The sequence below is a fragment of the Oncorhynchus mykiss genome, chromosome 1, assembly GCF_013265735.2.
Source record: "Oncorhynchus mykiss isolate Arlee chromosome 1, USDA_OmykA_1.1, whole genome shotgun sequence".
In the NCBI taxonomy this organism is placed as follows: domain Eukaryota; kingdom Metazoa; phylum Chordata; class Actinopteri; order Salmoniformes; family Salmonidae; genus Oncorhynchus; species Oncorhynchus mykiss.
Window position 1 is genome coordinate 95,179,916 of NC_048565.1, and position 21,133 is coordinate 95,201,048.

The 21,133-nt window shown below is 45.6% G+C and overlaps 1 protein-coding gene across 1 annotated transcript in view; it reads left to right on the forward strand.

Annotated features, from left to right (window-relative positions):
• Positions 1-21,133, forward strand: part of LOC110511675 (ryanodine receptor 2-like) — a 532,917-nt gene that overhangs the window by 462,761 nt on the left and 49,023 nt on the right. The window contains exons 87-101 of the mRNA XM_036989200.1: positions 562-642; positions 829-917; positions 1,039-1,167; positions 1,638-1,742; positions 4,924-5,142; positions 5,357-6,022; positions 6,113-6,319; positions 12,535-12,837; positions 13,198-13,274; positions 13,552-13,741; positions 14,914-15,000; positions 15,207-15,449; positions 15,970-16,100; positions 19,099-19,141; positions 19,689-19,822. Coding sequence (XP_036845095.1) covers positions 562-642; positions 829-917; positions 1,039-1,167; positions 1,638-1,742; positions 4,924-5,142; positions 5,357-6,022; positions 6,113-6,319; positions 12,535-12,837; positions 13,198-13,274; positions 13,552-13,741; positions 14,914-15,000; positions 15,207-15,449; positions 15,970-16,100; positions 19,099-19,141; positions 19,689-19,822 — 2,704 coding nt within the window. The remainder of the gene's footprint in view (positions 1-561; positions 643-828; positions 918-1,038; positions 1,168-1,637; positions 1,743-4,923; positions 5,143-5,356; positions 6,023-6,112; positions 6,320-12,534; positions 12,838-13,197; positions 13,275-13,551; positions 13,742-14,913; positions 15,001-15,206; positions 15,450-15,969; positions 16,101-19,098; positions 19,142-19,688; positions 19,823-21,133) is intronic.

Sequence of the window (21,133 nt, forward strand, 5' to 3'; positions counted from 1 at the left end):
TGTGTCCCAGGTGTATCATGTGTATCATGTGTCCCAGGTGTATTGTGTGTCCCAGGTGTATCGTGTGTGCCAGGTGTATCATGTGTCCCAGGTGTATCATGTGTATCATGTGTCCCAGGTGTATCGTGTGTGCCAGGTGTATCGCGTGTGCCAGGTGTATCGTGTGTCCCAGGTGTATCTTGTGTCCCAGGTGTATCTTGTGTATCTTGTGTGCCAGGTGTATCATGTGTCCCAGGTGTATCATGTGTCCCAGGTGTATCTTGTGTCCCAGGTGTATCTTGTGTCCCAGGTGTATCATGTGTCCCAGGTGTATCTTGTGTCCCAGGTGTATCATGTGTCCCAGGTGTATCTTGTGTATCATGTGTCCCAGGTGTATCTTGTGTCCCAGGTGTATCTTGTGTCCCAGGTGTATCTTGTGTCCCAGGTGTACCTGGGTTTTACTCCACACCTCAGTCAGATCAGTAGTGATTGTGGATCAAAACCAGCCAGCTCTGTTATTGATGCTCTCTGCTGTCCCTCCCGTGTGTCCGTCTGTCCGTCTGTCTCCCCGCCACCGTACAGGAGAGAAGGTGATGCAGGACGATGAGTTCACCTGTGACCTGTTCCGCTTCCTGCAGCTGCTCTGTGAGGGTCACAACTCAGGTGAGTGGTACTGTCGTCTAGCCCAAGTCCTCACCAGACTACTGTTGTCCCCCCCCCCCCCCTAGTCAATACCCAGAACCCCGGTTCCTCCCAGTTGTACCTGGAATCTCTCATTGTAGTCGTGCATCACTATAGAACGTCGTCTGTGTTGTTATTCTTCCCAACCTTCCGCCTCGATGTGGAAAGACTTTCAGAACTACCTGAGAACACAGACGGGGAACAACACTACGGTCAACATCATCATCTCTACCGTGGACTACCTTCTGAGAGTTCAGGTGAGCTCACCTTTTACAGTCTTCTTCGGGTTATATCGTTACAGGCGCTTCAACTCTGCCAAATAGAGTCATCGTACTGTTGATAACCACTTGTCTAAGTGGCTTTTCTCTCGACACACAGGAATCCATCAGTGATTTCTACTGGTACTATTCGGGAAAGGACGTCATTGATGAACAAGGACAGCGCAATTTCTCCAAGGCAATTAACGTGGCGAAACAGGTCTTCAATACTCTCACAGAGTACATACAGGTACTGTTGATCCCAGGCCTATCCTTATTCTCCCTCAATATAGTACAGAAAAATGTTTTCACAGGCAGACTTATGTACCATGATGTGTTTTTGTGTTGTAGGGACCGTGTACTGGGAAACAGCAGAGTCTAGCTCACGGTCGTCTGTGTTTTTTGTGTTGTAGGGACCGTGTACTGGGAACCAGCAGAGTCTAGCTCACGGTCGTCTGTGTTTTTTGTGTTGTAGGGACCGTGTACTGGGAACCAGCAGAGTCTAGCTCACGGTCGTCTGTGTTTTTGTGTTGTAGGGACCGTGTACTGGGAACCAGCAGAGTCTAGCTCACAGCCGTCTGTGTTTTTGTGTTGTAGGGACCGTGTACTGGGAACCAGCAGAGTCTAGCTCACAGCCGTCTGTGTTTTTTGTGTTGTAGGGACCGTGTACTGGGAACCAGCAGAGTCTAGCTCACAGTCGTCTGTGTTTTTGTGTTGTAGGGACCGTGTACTGGGAACCAGCAGAGTCTAGCTCACAGCCGTCTGTGGGACGCTGTCGTTGGCTTCCTCCATGTCTTCGCTCACATGCAGATGAAGCTGTCACAGGTCAGTAGCATTGATTTACTATGTAGTAGTAGTAGTAGTAGTAGCAGCAGCAGTAGAAGTTGTAGTAGTAGAAGTAGTAGTAGTAGTAGTAGTAGAAGTAGTAGTAGAAGTAGTAGTAGCAGTAGAAGTAGTAGTAGTAGTAGTAGTAGTAGAAGTTGTAGTAGTAGAAGTAGTAGTAGCTGTAGTAGTAGAAGGTGTAGTACCAGTAGTAGTGAAGTTGTAGTAGTTGTAGTAGTATTAGCAGTAGTGGTAGAAGTTGTAGTAGTAGTAGCAGTAGTAGTAGAAGTTGTTGTAGTAGTAGTAGTAGCAGTAGCAGTATAAGTTGTTGTAGTAGTAGCAGTAGTAGTAGAAGTTGTAGTAGTAGTAGCAGTAGTAGTAGAAGTTGTAGTAGTAGTACCAGTAGTAGTAGAAGTTGTAGTAGAAGTTGTAGTAGTAGTACCAGTAGTAGTAGAAGTTGTAGTAGTAGTAGCAGTAGCAGTAGTAGTAGAAGTTGTTGTAGAAGTTGTAGTAGTAGTGGTAGCAATAGTAGTAGAAGGTGTAGTAGTAGTACCAGTAGTAGTATAAGTAGTAGTAGTAGCAGTAGCAGTAGTAGTAGAAGTTGTAGTAGTAGTGGGTGTAGTAGTAGTAGTAGGTGTAGTAGTAGTAGGTGTAGTAGTAGTAGGTGTAGTAGTAGTAGGTGTAGTAGTAGCAGCAGTAGTTGTAGTAGTAGTGGGTGTAGTAGTAGGTGTAGTAGTAGTGGGTGTAGTAGTAGTAGCAGTAGTTGTAGTATTAGGTGTAGTAGTAGTAGGTGTAGTAGTAGGTGTAGTAGTAGTAGGTGTAGTAGTAGCAGCAGTAGTTGTAGTATTAGGTGTAGTAGTAGTGGGTGTAGTAGTAGTAGTAGGTGTAGTAGTAGTAGGTGTAGTAGTAGCAGCAGTAGTTGTAGTATTAGGTGTAGTAGTAGTAGGTGTAGTAGTAGTAGGTGTAGTAGTAGCAGCAGTAGTTGTAGTAGTAGGTGTAGTAGTAGTAGGTGTAGTAGTAGCAGCAGTAGTTGTAGTATTAGGTGTAGTAGTAGTGGGTGTAGTAGTAGTAGTAGGTGTAGTAGTAGTAGGTGTAGTAGTAGTAGGTGTAGTAGTAGCAGCAGTAGTTGTAGTATTAGGTGTAGTAGTAGAGGGTGTAGTAGTAGTAGTGGGTGTAGTAGTAGTAGTAGGTGTAGTAGTAGGTGTAGTAGTAGTGGGTGTAGTAGTAGTAGTAGCAGCAGTAGTTGTAGTATTAGGTGTAGTAGTAGTAGGTGTAGTAGTAGGTGTAGTAGTAGAGGGTGTAGTAGTAGTAGGTGTAGTAGTAGGTGTAGTAGTAGAGGGTGTAGTAGTAGTAGGTGTAGTAGTAGTAGTAGTAGGTGTAGTAGTAGTAGCAGTAGTTGTAGTATTAGGTGTAGTAGTAGTGGGTGTAGTAGTAGTAGTGGGTGTAGTAGTAGTAGTAGGTGTAGTAGTAGTAGTAGTAGCAGTAGTTGTAGTATTAGGTGTAGTAGTAGTAGGTGTAGTAGTAGCAGCAGTAGTTGTAGTATTAGGTGTAGTAGTAGTGGGTGTAGTAGTAGTAGTGGGTGTAGTAGTAGTAGTAGGTGTAGTAGTAGTAGTAGTAGCAGTAGTTGTAGTATTAGGTGTAGTAGTAGTAGGTGTAGTAGTAGCAGCAGTAGTTGTAGTATTAGGTGTAGTAGTAGAGGGTGTAGTAGTAGTAGTGGGTGTAGTAGTAGTAGTAGTAGCAGTAGTTGTAGTATTAGGTGTAGTAGTAGTAGGTGTAGTAGTAGCAGCAGTAGTTGTAGTATTAGGTGTAGTAGTAGAGGGTGTAGTAGTAGTAGTGGGTGTAGTAGTAGTAGTAGGTGTAGTAGTAGTAGCAGCAGTAGTTGTAGTATTAGGTGTAGTAGTAGGTGTAGTAGTAGTAGGTGTAGTAGTAGCAGCAGTAGTTGTAGTATTAGGTGTAGTAGTAGTGGGTGTAGTAGTAGTAGTAGGTGTAGTAGTAGCAGCAGTAGTTGTAGTATTAGGTGTAGTAGTAGTAGGTGTAGTAGTAGCAGCAGTAGTTGTAGTATTAGGTGTAGTAGTAGTGGGTGTAGTAGTAGTAGTAGTAGCAGTAGTTGTAGTATTAGGTGTAGTAGTATTAGGTGTAGTAGTAGTAGGTGTAGTAGTAGGTGTAGTAGTAGTAGGTGTAGTAGTAGCAGCAGTAGTTGTAGTATTAGGTGTAGTAGTAGTGGGTGTAGTAGTAGTAGTGGGTGTAGTAGTAGTAGGTGTAGTTGTAGTGGGTGTAGTAGTAGTAGTGGGTGTAGTAGTAGTAGTGGGTGTAGTAGTAGTAGGTGTAGTAGTAGTGGGTGTAGTAGTAGTAGTGGGTGTAGTAGTAGTAGTGGGTGTAGTAGTAGTAGGTGTAGTAGTAGTAGTGGGTGTAGTAGTAGTAGTGGGTGTAGTAGTAGTAGTAGTAGCAGTAGTTGTAGTATTAGGTGTAGTAGTAGTGGGTGTAGTAGTAGTAGTAGTGGGTGTAGTAGTAGTAGTGGGTGTAGTAGTAGTAGTAGTAGCAGTAGTTGTAGTATTAGGTGTAGTAGTAGTAGGTGTAGTAGTAGGTGTAGTAGTAGTAGGTGTAGTAGTAGCAGCAGTAGTTGTAGTATTAGGTGTAGTAGTAGTGGGTGTAGTAGTAGTAGTGGGTGTAGTAGTAGTAGGTGTAGTAGTAGTAGGTGTAGTAGTAGTAGAGGGTGTAGTAGTAGTGGGTGTAGTAGTAGAGGGTGTAGTAGTAGAGGGTGTAGTAGTAGTAGTAGCAGCAGTAGTAGCAGCAGTAGTTGTAGTATTAGGTGTAGTAGTAGAGGGTGTAGTAGTAGTAGTAGCAGCAGTAGTTGTAGTATTAGGTGTAGTAGTAGTAGTAGTAGTAGTAGTAGAAGGTGTAGTAGTAGAGGGTGTAGTAGTAGTAGGTGTAGTAGTAGTAGTAGCAGCAGTAGTTGTAGTATTAGGTGTAGTAGTAGTAGTAGTAGTAGTAGTAGTAGAAGGTGTAGTAGTAGAGGGTGTAGTAGTAGTAGGTGTAGTAGTAGTAGAAGGTGTAGTAGTAGAGGGTGTAGTAGTAGTAGGTGTAGTAGTAGTAGTAGCAGCAGCAGCATTGGCAATAGCCACATCCATGTTTTCTTGATGCTCTGAACAGTTTTCTAAGTGTATTGTTGTTGTCCTTCCTTCAGGACTCGAGCCAGATAGAGTTGTTGAAAGAGTTGATGGATCTGCAGAAAGACATGGTTGTGATGCTGCTGTCCATGCTGGAAGGCAACGTGGTCAACGGAACCATCGGGAAGCAGATGGTGGACATGCTAGTAGAGTCCTCCAACAACGTGGAGATGATCCTCAAGTTCTTCGACATGTTCCTTAAACTCAAAGACCTGACGTCGTCCGACGCCTTCAAGGTACTTTTAATGTACTTTTAATGTGTTTTTAATGTACTTTTGTACTTGTAATGTACTTTTGTACTTTTAATGTACTTGTGTACTTTTAATGTACTTGTGATGTACTTTTAATGTACTTTTGTACTTTTAATGTACTTTTGTACTTTTAATGTACATTGAGTGTCTTGATCAGTGTCTTTCAAATGCAGTGAAATGTTTTATTATTGCTATAAAGGAGTACGACCCGGATGGTAAAGGGGTCATCTCCAAGAGAGACTTCCACAAAGCCATGGAGAGCCACAAGCACTATACCCAGTCTGAGACGGAGTTCCTGCTCTCCTGTGCTGAGCCTGACGAGAATGAGCTGTTGGACTACGAGGAGTTTGTGGAGCGTTTCCATGAGCCGGCCAAAGACATCGGCTTCAACGTGGCCGTGCTTCTGACCAACCTGTCTGAACACATGCCCCACGACACGCGCCTGCAGACCTTCCTGGAGCTGGCTGAGAGTGTGCTGAATTACTTCCAGCCGTACCTGGGCCGTATCGAGATCATGGGCAGTGCCAAGCGCATCGAGAGGGTCTACTTCGAGATCAGTGAGTCTAGTCGTACGCAGTGGGAGAAGCCCCAGGTCAAAGAGTCCAAACGCCAGTTCATCTTCGACGTGGTCAACGAGGGCGGGGAAAAGGAGAAGATGGAGCTGTTCGTTAACTTCTGCGAGGACACCATCTTTGAGATGCAGCTGGCCGCCCAGATGTCCGACATCGGGGAGCGGTCGGCCGTGAAGGAGGAGAGCGAGAAGGAGAAACCGGAAGAGGAGAGCCCTGAGATGGGCTTCTTCTCTGTGACCACGGTCCGGACCGCCCTGATGGCGCTACGCTACAACGTCATGTTCCTGATGAATGTAAATGTATTTCATTTGACAATATCAAAAGTATATATCTACAGCCAGTCGATCCATTTAAAGACTACCAAGGACTTCTTTCCTCTACAGGTTCTGTCCATGAAGAGCCTGAAGAAGCAGATGAAGAGGATGAAGAAGATGACAGTGAAGGACATGGTGATGACGCTGGTCTCCTTCTATTGGTCCGTCATCATGGGCCTGTTCCACTTTACCTTCAGCGTCTCCAGAGGGTTCTGCAGAATCATGTACAGCACCTTCCTAGGAGGCAGTCTGGTGGATGGAGCCAAGACTATGAAGGTGAGAACCGCTTTTAGTGTCTGTCTCATTTCTTGTGTTGGTGTGTATTAGCTGGTATGGTGTGTATTAGCTGGTGTGGTGTATATTAGCTGGTGTGGTGTATATTAGCTGGTGTGGTGTATATTAGCTGGTGTGGTGCATATTAGATGGTGTGGTGTATATTAGCTGGTGTGGTGTGTATTAGATGGTGTGGTGCGTATTAGCTTTGTGGTGTGTATTAGCTGGTGTGGTGTGTATTAGATGGTGTGGTGTATATTAGCTGGTGTGGTGTGTATTACCTGGTGTGGTGTGTATTAGCTGGTGTGGTGTGTATTAGCTGGTGTGGTGTATATTAGCTGGTGTGGTGTGTATTAGATGGTGTGTATTAGCTGGTGTGTATTAGCTGTTGTGGTGTGTATTAGCTGGTGTGGTGTATATTAGCTGGTGTATATTAGATGGTGTGGTGTGTATTAGCTGGTGTGGTGTATATTAACTGGTGTGATGTGTATTAGCTGGTGTGGTGTATATTAGCTGGTGTGGTGTATATTAGATGGTGTGGTGTGTATTAGATGGTGTGGTGTGTATTAGCTGGTGTATATTAGATGGTGAGGTATGTATTAGCTGGTGTATATTAGATGGTGTGGTGTGTATTAGCTGGTGTGGTGCATATTAGATGGTGGGGTGTGTATTTAGCTGGTGTGGTGTGTTAACTGGTGTGATGTGTATTAGCTGGTGTGGTGTATATTAGCTGGTGTGGTGTATATTAGCTGGTGTGGTGTGTATTAGATGGTGTGGTGCGTATTAGCTTTGTGGTGCGTATTAGCTGGTGTGGTGTGTATTAGATGGTGTGGTGTATATTAGCTGGTGTGGTGTGTATTACCTGGTGTGGTGTGTATTAGCTGGTGTGGTGTGTATTAGCTGGTGTGGTGTATATTAGCTGGTGTGGTGTGTATTAGATGGTGTGTATTAGCTGGTGTGTATTAGCTGGTGTGGTGTGTATTAGCTGGTGTGGTGTATATTAGCTGGTGTATATTAGATGGTGTGGTGTGTATTAGCTGGTGTGATGTGTATTAGATGGTGTGGTGTGTATTAGCTGGTGTGGTGTATGTTAGCTGGTGTGGTATGTATTAGCTGGTGTATATTAGATGGTGTGGTGTGTATTAGCTAGTGTGGTGTATATTAGATGGTGTGGTGTATATTAGCTGGTGTGGTGTGTATTAGATGGTGTGGTGTGTATTAGATGGCGTTGTGTGTATTAGCTGGTGTGGTGTGTATTAGCTGGTGTGGTGTGTATTAGCTGGTGTATATTAGATGGTGTGGTGTATATTAGCTGGTGTGGTGTGTATTAGATGGTGTGGTGTGTATTAGATGGTGTGGTGTGTATTAGCTGGTGTGGTGTATATTAGATGGTGTGGTGTGTATTAGCTGGTGTGGTGTATATTAGCTGGTGTGGTGTGTATTGGCTGGTGTGGTGTATATTACCTGGTGTGGTGTGTATTAGATGGTGTGGTGTATATTAACTGGTGTGATGTGTATTAGATGGTGTGTATTAGCTGGTATGGTGTATATTAGCTGGTGTGGCTTGTATTGCTGGTATGTTGTATATTAGCTGGTGTGGTGCATATTAGATGGTGTGGATTAGCTGGTATGGTGTATATTAGCTAGTGTGGTGTGTATTAGCTGGTGTGGTGTATATTAGCTGGTGTGGTGTATATTAGCTGGTGTGTATTAGATGGTGTGGTGTGTATTAGCTGGTGTGGTGTATATTAGCTGGTGTGGTGTGTATTAGCTGGTGTGGTGTATATCAGATGGTGTGGTGTGTATTAGCTGGTGTGGTGTATATTAGACGGTGTGGTGTATATTAGCTGGTGTGGTGTATATTAGATGGTGTGGTGTATATTAGCTGGTGTGGTGTGTATTAGATGGTGTGATGTGTATTAAATGGTGTGGTGTGTATTAGCTGGTGTGGTGTGTATTAGCTGGTGTGGTATGTATTAGCTGGTGTATATTAGATGTCGTGGTGTGTATTAGCTGGTGTGGTGTATATCAGATGGTGTGGTGTGTATTAGCTGGTGTGGTGTGTATTAGCTGGTGTGGTGTGTATTAGCTGGTGTGGTATGTATTAGCTGGTGTATATTAGATGGTGTGGTGTGTATTAGCTGGTGTGGTGTATATCAGATGGTGTGGCGTATATTAGCTGGTGTGGTGTGTATTAGATGGTGTGGTGTGTATTAGATGGTGTGGTGTGTATTAGCTGGTGTGGTGTGTATTAGCTGGTGTGGTGTGTATTAGCTGGTGTATATTAGATAGTGTGGTGTATATTAGATGGTGTGGTGTGTATTAGATGGTGTGGTGTATATTAGCTGGTGTGGTGTGTATTAGCTGGTGTGGTGTATATTAGCTGGTGTGGTGTGTATTAGCTGGTGTGGTGTATATTACCTGTTGTGGTGTGTATTAGATGGTGTGGTGTATATTAACTGGTGTGATGTGTATTAGATGGTGTGTATTAGCTGGTATTAGCTGGTATATTAGATGGTGTGGTGTATATTAGCTGGTGTGTATTAGCTGGTGTGGTGTATATTAGCTGGTGTGGTGTGTATTAGATGGTGTGGTGTGTATTAGGTGGTGTGTATTAGCTGGTGTGGTGTATATTAGCTGGAGTGGTGTGTATTAGCTGGTGTGGTCTATATTAGATGGTGTGGTGTGTATTAGCTGGTGTGGTGTATATTAGATGGTGTGGTGTATATTAGCTGGTGTGGTGTATATTAGCTGGTGTGTATTAGCTGGTGTGGTGTATATTAGCTGGTGTGGTGTATATGTAGTAGTAGTAGTAGTAGTATGGTGTGGTGTATATTAGATGGTGTGGTGTATATTAGCTGGTGTGTTGTGTATTAGATTGTGTGGTGTGTGTTAGCTGGTGTGGTGTATATTAGCTGGTGTGGTGTGTATTAGATGGTGTGGTGTGTATTAGCTGGTGTGGTGTGTATTAGCTGGTGTGGTGTATATTAGATGGTGTGGTGTATATTAGCTGGTGTGGTGTGTATTAGCTGGTGTGGTGTATATTAGATGGTGTGGTGTATATTAGCTGGTGTGGTGTGTATTAGCTGGTGTGGTGTATATTAGATGGTGTGGTGTGTATTAGCTGGTGTGGTGTGTATTAGATGGTGTGGTGTGTATTAGCTGGTGTGGTGTGTATTAGATGGTGTGGTGTGTATTAGCTGGTGTGGTGTGTATTAGATGGTGTGGTGTATATTAGATGGTGTGGTGTGTATTAGATGGTGTGGTGTGTATTAGATGGTGTGGTGTGTATTAGCTGGTGTGGTGTATATTAGATGGTGTGGTGTGTATTAGCTGGTGTGGTGTATATTAGCTGGTGTGGTGTGTATTGGCTGGTGTGGTGTATATTACCTGGTGTGGTGTGTATTAGATGGTGTGGTGTATATTAACTGGTGTGATGTGTATTAGATGGTGTGTATTAGCTGGTATGGTGTATATTAGCTGGTGTGGCTTGTATTGCTGGTATGTTGTATATTAGCTGGTGTGGTGCATATTAGATGGTGTGGATTAGCTGGTATGGTGTATATTAGCTAGTGTGGTGTGTATTAGCTGGTGTGGTGTATATTAGCTAGTGTGGTGTATATTAGCTGGTGTGTATTAGATGGTGTGGTGTGTATTAGCTGGTGTGGTGTATATTAGCTGGTGTTGTGTGTATTAGCTGGTGTGGTGTATATCAGATGTTGTGGTGTGTATTAGCTGGTGTGGTGTATATTAGACGGTGTGGTGTATATTAGCTGGTGTGTATTAGCTGGTGTGGTGTATATTAGCTGGTGTGGTGTATATTAGATGGTGTGGTGTATATTAGCTGGTGTGGTGTGTATTAGCTGGTGTGGTATGTATTAGCTGGTGTATATTAGATGTCGTGGTGTGTATTAGCTGGTGTGGTGTATATCAGATGGTGTGATGTGTATTAGCTGGTGTGGTGTGTATTAGCTGGTGTGGTGTGTATTAGCTGGTGTGGTATGTATTAGCTGGTGTATATTAGATGGTGTGGTGTGTATTAGCTGGTGTGGTGTATATCAGATGGTGTGGCGTATATTAGCTGGTGTGGTGTGTATTAGATGGTGTGGTGTGTATTAGATGGTGTGGTGTGTATTAGCTGGTGTAGTGTGTATTAGCTGGTGTGGTGTGTATTAGCTGGTGTATATTAGATAGTGTGGTGTATATTAGATGGTGTGGTGTGTATTAGATGGTGTGGTGTATATTAGCTGGTGTGGTGTGTATTAGCTGGTGTGGTGTATATTAGCTGGTGTGGTGTGTATTAGCTGGTGTGGTGTATATTACCTGTTGTGGTGTGTATTAGATGGTGTGGTGTATATTAACTGGTGTGATGTGTATTAGATGGTGTGTATTAGCTGGTATTAGCTGGTATATTAGATGGTGTGGTGTATATTAGCTGGTGTGTATTAGCTGGTGTGGTGTATATTAGCTGGTGTGGTGTGTATTAGATGGTGTGGTGTGTATTAGGTGGTGTGTATTAGCTGGTGTGGTGTATATTAGCTGGAGTGGTGTGTATTAGCTGGTGTGGTCTATATTAGATGGTGTGGTGTGTATTAGCTGGTGTGGTGTATATTAGATGGTGTGGTGTATATTAGCTGGTGTGGTGTATATTAGCTGGTGTGTATTAGCTGGTGTGGTGTATATTAGCTGGTGTGGTGTGTATTAGATGGTGTGGTGTATATTAGATGGTGTGGTGTATATTAGCTGGTGTGTTGTGTATTAGATGGTGTGGTGTGTGTTAACCTGGTGTGGTGTATATTAGCTGGTGTGGTGTGTATTAGATGGTGTGGTGTGTATTAGCTGGTGTGGTGTGTATTAGCTGGTGTGGTGTATATTAGATGGTGTGGTGTATATTAGCTGGTGTGGTGTGTATTAGCTGGTGTGGTGTATATTAGATGGTGTGGTGTATATTAGCTGGTGTGGTGTGTATTAGCTGGTGTGGTGTATATTAGATGGTGTGGTGTGTATTAGCTGGTGTGGTGTGTATTAGATGGTGTGGTGTGTATTAGCTGGTGTGGTGTGTATTAGATGGTGTGGTGTGTATTAGCTGGTGTGGTGTGTATTAGATGGTGTGGTGTATATTAGATGGTGTGGTGTGTATTAGATGGTGTGGTGTATATTAGATGGTGTGGTGTGTATTAGCTGGTGTGGTGTATATTAGCTGGTGTGGTGTATATTAGCTGGTGTGGTGTGTATTAGCTGGTGTGGTGTATATTAGCTGGTATGGTGTGTATTAGATGGTGTGGTGTGTATTAGCTGGTGTGGAAATTATGGGACTTGCTCATCCACAAGAGCAGTACTGAGGTCGGGCACTGATGTTGGGTGATTAGACCTGTCTCGCAGTCGGCATTTCAATTCATACCAAAGGTGTTCGATGGGGTTTAGGTCAGGTCTGTTTAGGTCTGTGCATTCGGGCAGGGAGCGTTCTCCTGGCATCCGCCAAACTCAGATTTGTCCCGACGTTGGACTGCCAGAAGCGTGACTCATCACTCCAGAGAACTCGTTTCCACTGCTTCAGAGTCCAATGGCGGCGAGCTTTACACTACTCCAGCCGACGCTTGGCATTGCGCTCGATGCTCTTAGGCTTGTGTGCGGCTGCTCGGCCATGGAAACCCATTTCATGAAGCTCCTGATGAACAGTTCTTGGGCTGACGTTGCTTCCAGAGGCAGTTGGGAACTCTACAACCCCGTTCTGTGAGGTTGTGTGGCCTACCACTTCGCTGCTCAGCCGTTGTTGCTCCTAGAGGTTTCTACTTCACAATAACAACACTGACAGTTGACCGGGGCAGTTCTAGCAGGGCAGAAATTTGACAAACTGACTTGTTGGAAAGGTGGCATCCTATTACGGTGCCACGTTGAAAGTCACTGAGTTCTTCAGTATGGGGCCATTCTACTGCCAATGTTTGTCTATGGAGATTGCATGGCGGTGTGCACCTTTATACACCTGTCAGCAACGGGTGTGGCTGAAATAGCCGAATCCACTCATTTGAAGGGGTGCCCACATAGTTCTGTCTATATAGTGTATGTGGTATAGGGCGCAATTTTCAGGAACTGCTTTTGACTCGCGAGCTTTCAGAACTACTGGCTAAAAGTTAACAAATGTAACAGAGAATTTCTTTAATTAAATGACGGCTATATGCTCTTCTCTGCTCTTCTCTCCTCTCGTTTCTTCTCTTAAGGTGTCTGAGCTGTTGGCCAACATGCCTGACCCGACCCAGGACGAGGTTCGAGAGGAGGGGGAGAAGGTGCTCTTAGCTAGACCCTCGGCTGAGGAGGAGCTGGCTGATCTAGCCCTGCCCGTGGACGGGACCGAAGTCCTCTCAGACATCTTTGGATTAGATCTGAGGAGAGGAGAAGGAGGACAGTATAAGATAACTGCTCATAACCCCAACGCCAGTCTGACTGATCTGCTTAACTCTCCAGTCCCCTCCTCTCCTCACCTCGCTACCTCACCGTCCCCGGAATTGAGAAGACGGCACCAGGTAATGTCATTTTACCCCCTCTCTCTCTCTCTCTCTCTGTCTCTGTCTCTCTCTCTCTATCTCTCTCTCTCACTGTGCCTCTCTCTCTCTCTCTCTCTCGCTGTGCCTCTCTCTCTCTCTCTCTCTCTCTCTCTCGCTGTGCCTCTCTCTCTCTCTCTCTCTCTCCCTGGACCATTGCTTTCGCAGCAGGAAGAGACATTTGTGTCTCCATAGTGTCGGCCTGCCTGGACTCCCACCACTCTAACACATTATCTACACATTACCACGATTGAGTGTTTCTGCTCTGTGTTGATAAGGCTGCTCTGCCTCCTTGATGTTTTCGCTGTTGTTCTGTGACGTGGTGCGTTTCTGCTGTTTTAGGCTAAGAGCCCTTCAGAGGAAGGGAGGACAGGGACCGAGGAAAGCAAGGAGGCCAAGTCAGAGCCGGAGAAAGCACAGTATGTACCACTTCCCCTTCCTCTGATTCTTCTGGTAATGCTGCCTTAAGGTAGGATACTGCTGTTACTACTGCCGGAGAAAGCACAGTATGTACCACTTCCCCTTCCTCTGATACTTCTGGTGTGTTCATCTGAAATGCGGCAGTTGAACACAAAGAAACTAAGTTGATCATGGGAGAGCAATATTATTACAATGTGAAAGAATGTACCAACAAAACAGCTGTAAACACTGTCCTCCCTCTGCTGCGTCTGTTAACTGACTGTTCCTGCTGTCCAGGGGAGTGGATGGAGAGAAGCAGGAGGAGGAGAGGAGGAAGGAGGAGGAGAGGAGGAAGGAGGATAAGAAGAGGAAGGAGGAGAAGCCGAAAGCTAAAGTGAGACAGCACCACACCTCCAAGTCTGATGAGCATGACATGCAGGAGTCTGCCTTCTGGAAGAAAATCATCGCCTATCAGAGGAAGCTGCTGGTACGACACACACACACACACACACACACACACACACACACACACACACACACACACACACACACACACACACACACACACACACACACACACACACACACACACACTGGCCTGTATTCTACATACATGTCAGCCACCCCAACCCCCTCTATCAGCCACCCCACCCCCTCTATCATCCACCCTCTCTATCAGCCACCCTACCCCTCTATCAGCCACGCCACCCCCTCTATCAGCCACCCCACCCCCTCTATCAGCCACCCCACCCCACCCCCTCTATCAGCCACCCCCTCTATCAGCCACCCCACCCCCTCTATCAACCACCCCACCCCCTCTATCAACCACCCCAACCCCTCTATCAGCCACCCCACCCTCTCTATCAGCCACCCCACCCCCTCTATCAGCCACCCCACCCCCTCTATCAGCCACCCCAACCCCTCTATCAGCCACGCCCTCTATCAGCCACCCCACCCCCTCTATCAGCCACCCCAACCCCTCTATCAACCACCCCACCCCCTCTATCAACCACCCCACCCCCTCTATCAACCACCCCACCCCCACCCCCTCTATCAGCCACCCCACCCCCTCTATCAGCCACCCCACCCCCTCTATCAGCCACCCCACCCCCTCTATCAGCCACCCCACCCCCTCTATCAGCCACCCCACCCCCTCTATCAGCCACCCCACCCCCTCTATCAGCCACCCCACCCCCTCTATCAGCCACCCCACCCCCTCTATCAGCCACCCCACCCCCTCTATCAGCCACCCCACCCCCTCTATCAGCCACCCCACCCCCTCTATCAGCCACCCCACCCCCTCTATCAGCCACCCTACCCCCTCTATCAGCCACCCCACCCCCTCTATCAGCCACCCCACCCCCTCTATCAGCCACCCCACCCCCTCTATCAGCCACCCCACCCCCTCTATCAGCCACCCTACCCCCTCTATCAGCCACCCCACCCCCTCTATCAGCCACCCCACCCCCTCTATCAGCCACCCCACCCCCTCTATCAGCCACCCTACCCCCTCTATCAGCCACCCCACCCCCTCTATCAGCCACCCCACCCCCTCTATCAGCCACCCCACCCCCTCTATCAGCCACCCTACCCCCTCTATCAGCCACACTCTCCTTCACATACATCTCACCATTGTGTTGTGATTGTCTTTTTCTCTAGAACTATTTTGCTCGGAACTTCTACAACATGAGAATGCTGGCGTTGTTTGTGGCCTTCGCCATCAACTTCATCCTCCTCTTCTACAAGGTAATCACAACCAGGAAGTAGGAAGTAGCTAGCGTTACGATTTACCACTCCATGGATACCTCTGGTGATGCTGCTGCTGACCACTCCAACAATATGTATTTTACTGATATATTATATCCATTAAGAATCCAGCTACCCTCTGTTTAAAGACTAGTCGTTTTAGAGTGAGCCCTTGGGGTTCATTGTTCGCCCTCACCCTCCTCCAGGTGTCCTCCTCCTCGGCGGTGATGCCTGAGAGCAGAAGGCCCCGGGCAGGCAGCAGTGTGCGGTGGGACCCCGTGACGGAGGGTAGTGACCCCCAGGAGCCTCAAAACCCCCAGCAGGGCCCTGTGTCTGTCCACTTTGTGCTGGAGGAGAGCACCGGATACATGGAGCCCACCCTGCGTATCCTGGCCATCCTACACACTGTCATCTCCTTCTGCTGCATCATAGGATACTACTGCCTCAAGGTAGAATACTGCTGTTACATCTGTCTTAAGGTCGGATGCTGTTGTTACTACTGCCTTAAGGTAGGTAACTACTGCCTTAAGGTAGGATACTGCTGCTACTACTGCGTTAAGATAGGATACTGCTGTTACTACTGCCTTAAGGTAGGATGCTGCTGTTACTACTGACTCAAGGTAGGATACTGCTGTTACTACTGACTCAAGGTAGGATACTGCTGTTACTACTGCCTTAAGGTAGGATGCTGCTGTTACTACTGACTCAAGGTAGGATACTGCTGTTACTACTGCCTTAAGGTAGGATGCTGCTGTTACTACTGGCTCAAGGTAGGATACTGCTGTTACTACTTCCTCAAGGTAGGTTACTACTGCCTCAAGGTAGGATGCTGCTCTTACTACTGCCTCAAGGTAGGCTCCTACTGCCTCAATGTAGGCTCCTACTGCCTCAAGGTGGGCTACTACTGCCTCAAGGTGGAGTTCTCCACCTCTCTGATCAATCCTTCCTCCATGCCTGTATCCCCACCAGGTCCCGTTGGTGATCTTCAAGCGTGAGAAGGAGGTGGCGAGGAGGCTGGAGTTTGATGGTCTCTACATCACAGAGCAGCCGTCGGAGGATGACATTAAAGGCCAGTGGGACAGACTAGTGATTAACACTGGGTACGTCCACTGTCACTGCTCAGTTACGGCTTCGTTCATTATCACATCCTCCCTAATGGCACCAGATACCCTACCTAGTGCACTCCTGTAGACCAGCTCTGCTCTGTGTAGGGTATAGGGTGCCGTTTGGGACGCAGCCTGTGGCCTCTGTGGTCCGGGTCCACAGAGGCCACAGGCTGGGCTAATTGTCCTCTAAATGTTTAAATGTCAAACCTAACGATCACGCTCGTCTCGCAGTGGAGGTGCTTTGACTCTGCAACCCTATGGATCGCATATTAATGATATAGAGAAATTAATGAATTTGGCAAACCATTTTCGTTAATCCATTCCATCGGTGGATAATGTGCTCTGTATCGACTGACCATGTGGATTAGTAATGTAATGTAATGTACTCTGTATAGACTGAGCATGTGGATTAGTAATGTAATGTACTCTGTATAGACTGACCATGTGGATTAGTAATGTAATGTACTCTGTATAGACTGACCATGTGGATTAGTAATGTAATGTACTCTGTATAGACTGAGCATGTGGATAATGTGCTCTGTATCGACTGACCATGTGGATTAGTAATGTAATGTAATGTACTCTGTATAGACTGAGCATGTGGATTAGTAATGTAATGTACTCTGTATAGACTGACCATGTGGATTAGTAATGTAATGTAATGTACTCTGTATAGACTGACCATGTGGATTAGTAATGTAATATACTCTGTATAGACTGACCATGTGGATTAGTAATGTAATGTAATGTACTCTGTATAGACTGACCATGTGGATTAGTAATGTAATATACTCTGTATAGACTGAGCATGTGGATTAGTAATGTAATGTAATATACTCTGTATAGACTGAGCATGTGGATTAGTAATGTAATGTAATATACTCTGTATAGACTGACCATGTGGATTAGTAATGTAATGTAATGTACTCTGTATAGACTGACCATGTGGATTAGTAATGTAATATACTCTGTATAGACTGACCATGTGGATTAGTAATGTAATGTAATGTACTCTGTATAGACTGACCATGTGGATTAGTAATGTAATATACTCTGTATAGACTGACCATGTGGATTAGTAATGTAATGTAATGTACTCTGTATAGACTGACCATGTGGATTAGTAATGTAATATACTCTGTATAGACTGACCATGTGGATTAGTAATGTAATGTAATGTACTCTGTATAGACTGACCATGTGGATTAGTAATGTAATATACTCTGTATAGGCTGAGCATGTGGATTAGTAATGTAATGTAATGTACTCTGTATAGACTGAGCATGTGGATTAGTAATGTAATGTACTCTGTATAGACTGAGCATGTGGATTAGTAATGTAATGTAATGTACTCTGTATAGACTGAGCATGTGGATTAGTAATGTAATGTACTCTGTATAGACTGACCATGTGGATTAGTAATGTCATGTACTCTGTATAGACTGAGCATGTGGATAATGTACTCTGTATAGACTGACCATGTGGATTAGTAATGTAATGTACTCTGTATAGACTGACCATGTGGATTAGTAATGTAATGTACTCTGTATAGACTGAGCATGTGGATAATGTACTCTGTATAGACTGACCATGTGGATTAGTAATGTAATGTACTCTGTATCGACTGAGCTTGTGGATTAGTAATGTAATATACTCTGTATAGACTGACCATGTGGATTAGTAATGTAATGTAATGTACTCTGTATAGACTGAGCATGTGGATTAGTAATGTAATATACTCTGTATAGACTGACCATGTGGATTAGTAATGTAATGTAATGTACTCTGTATAGACTGAGCATGTGGATTAGTAATGTAATGTACTCTGTATAGACTGAGCATGTGGATTAGTAATGTAATATACTCTGTATAGACTGACCATGTGGATTAGTAATGTAATGTAATGTACTCTGTATAGACTGAGCATGTGGATTAGTAATGTAATATACTCTGTATAGACTGACCATGTGGATTAGTAATGTAATGTAATGTACTCTGTATAGACTGAGCATGTGGATTAGTAATGTAATGTACTCTGTATAGACTGAGCATGTGGATTAGTAATGTCATGTACTCTGTATAGACTGAGCATGTGGATTAGTAATGTAATATACTCTGTATAGACTGAGCATGTGGATTAGTAATGTAATGTAATGTACTCTGTATAGACTGACCATGTGGATTAGTAATGTAATGTAATGTACTCTGTATAGACTGACCATGTGGATAATCGTTATTGTTTGGAGGATGTGGATTAGTAATGTCATGTACTCTGTATAGACTGAGCATGTGGATTAGTAATGTAATGTAATGTACTCTGTATAGACTGACCATGTGGATTAGTAATGTAATATACTCTGTATAGACTGAGCATGTGGATAATCATTATTGTTTGGAGGATGTGGATTAGTAATGTCATGTACTCTGTATAGACTGAGCATGTGGATTAGTAATGTAATGTAATGTACTCTGTATAGACTGAGCATGTGGATTAGTAATGTAATATACTCTGTATAGACTGACCATGTGGATTAGTAATGTAATGTAATGTACTCTGTATAGACTGACCATGTGGATTAGTAATGTAATATACTCTGTATAGACTGAGCATGTGGATTAGTAATGTAATATACTCTGTATAGACTGAGCATGTGGATTAGTAATGTAATGTAATGTACTCTGTATAGACTGACCATGTGGATTAGTAATGTAATGTACTCTGTATAGACTGACCATGTGGATTAGTAATGTAATGTACTCTGTATAGACTGAGCATGTGGATTAGTAATGTAATATACTCTGTATAGACTGAGCATGTGGATAATGTACTCTGTATAGACTGACCATGTGGATTAGTAATGTAATGTACTCTGTATAGACAGCATGTGGATTAGTAATGTAATATACTCTGTATAGGCTGAGCATGTGGATAATCGTTATTGTTTGGAGGATGTGGATTAGTAATGTAATATACTTTGGTTTTGATTTTCAGGTCGTTTCCTAACAACTACTGGGATAAGTTTGTGAAGAGGAAGGTAGGTCTGAATTCATATTCACAGAAGTGATATATATTCATTTATCTTCACATCAGTGACCTGTTTAGAACCAGTTTAAAACATATTTAGAACCAGTGTATAACCTGTTTAGAACCACTTTAGAACCTGTTTAGAACCAGTTTACAACATATTTAGAACCTGTTTAGAACCTGTTTAGAACCTGTTTAGAACCCGTTTACAACGTATTTAGAACCAATTTACAATTTAGAACCTGTTTAGAACCAATTTAGACCAGTTTAGAACCAATTTAGAACCAGTTTACAACATATTGAGAACCAGTTTAGATCCAATTTAGAACCAGTTTACAACATATTTAGAACCAGTTTAGAACCTGTTTACAACTTATTTAGAACCAGTTTAGAACCTTTTTAGAACAAGTTTAGAACCTATTTAGAAACAGTTTACAACACATTTAGAACCTGTTTAGAACCTGTTTACAACATATTTAGAGCCTGTTTAGAAGCTGTTTAGAAGCTGTTTAGACTATAACAGAACAGTGTAGTAAAGCTGTGTGGTTCCCCTGCAGGTGATGGATAAGTATGGAGAGTTCTACGGCCATGACCGCATCAGTGAGCTGCTGGGTATGGACAAGGCTGCTCTGGACTTCAGTGACGCCCACGAGAAGAAGAAACCCAAGAAAGACAGCTCGTTAGCCGCAGTGTGAGTCTGGGGGTGGGGACAGCTCGTTAGCCGCAGTGTGAGTCTGGGGGTGGGGACAGCTCGTTAGCCGCAGTGTGAGTCTGGGGGTGGGGAGAGCTCGTTAGCCGCAGTGTGAGTCTGGGGGTGGGGACAGCTCGTTAGCCGCAGTGTAAGTCTGGGGGTGGGGAGAGCTCGTTAGCCGCAGTGTGAGTCTGGGGGTGGGGAGAGCTTGTTAGCCGCAGTGTGAGTCTGGGGGTGGGGAGAGCTCGTTAGCCGCAGTGAGAGTCTGGGGGTAGCCGCAGTGTGAGTCTGGGGGTGGGGAGAGCTCGTTAGCCGCAGTGAGAGTCTGGGGGTGGGGAGAGCTCGTTAGCCGCAGTGTGAGTCTGGGGGTGGGGAGAGCTCGTTAGCCGCAGTGAGAGTCTGGGGGTAGCCGCAGTGTGAGTCTGGGGGTGGGGAGAGCTCGTTAGCCGCAGTGAGAGTCTGGGGGTGGGGAGAGCTCGTTAGCCGCAGTGTGAGTCTGGGGGTGGGGAGAGCTCGTTAGACGCAGTGTGAGTCTGGGGGTGGGGAGAGCTCGTTAGCCGCAGTGAGAGTCTGGGGGTAGCCGCAGTGTGAGTCTGGGGGTGGGGAGAGCTCGTTAGCCGCAGTGAGAGTCTGGGGGTGGGGAGAGCTCGTTAGCCGCAGTGTGAGTCTGGGGGTGGGGAGAGCTCGTTAGCCGCAGTGTGAGTCTGGGGGTGGGGAGAGCTCGTTAGCCGCAGTGTGAGTCTGGGGGTGGGGAGAGCTCGTTAGACGCAGTGTGAGTCTGGGGTGGGGAGAGCTCGTTAGCCGCAGTGTGAGTCTGGGGGTGGGGAGAGCTCGTTAGCCGCAGTGTGAGTCTGGGGGTGGGGAGAGCTCGTTAGCCGGTGTGTGAGTCTGGGGGTGGGGAGAGCTCGTTAGCCGCAGTGTGAGTCTGGGGGTGGGGACAGCTCGTTAGCCGCAGTGTGAGTCTGGGGGTTGTGAGAGCTCGTTAGCCGCAGTGTGAGTCTGGGGGTGGGGAGAGCTCGTTAGCCGCAGTGTGAGTCTGGGGGTGGGGAGACAGAGTCAGGTAGGGGGCTGGTGGTGATGGGGAGACAGAGTCAGGTAGGGGGCTGGGAGTGGGGAGACAGTCAGGTAGGGGGCTGGTGGTGGGGAGACAGAGTCAGGTAGGGGGCTGGGAGTGGGGAGACAGAGTCAGGTAGGGGGCTGGGGGTGGTGGGGAGACAGAGTCAGGTAGGGGGCTGATGGTGGGGAGACAGAGTCAGGTAGGGGGCTGGTGGTGATGGGGAGACAGAGTCAGGTAGGGGGCTGATGGTGGGG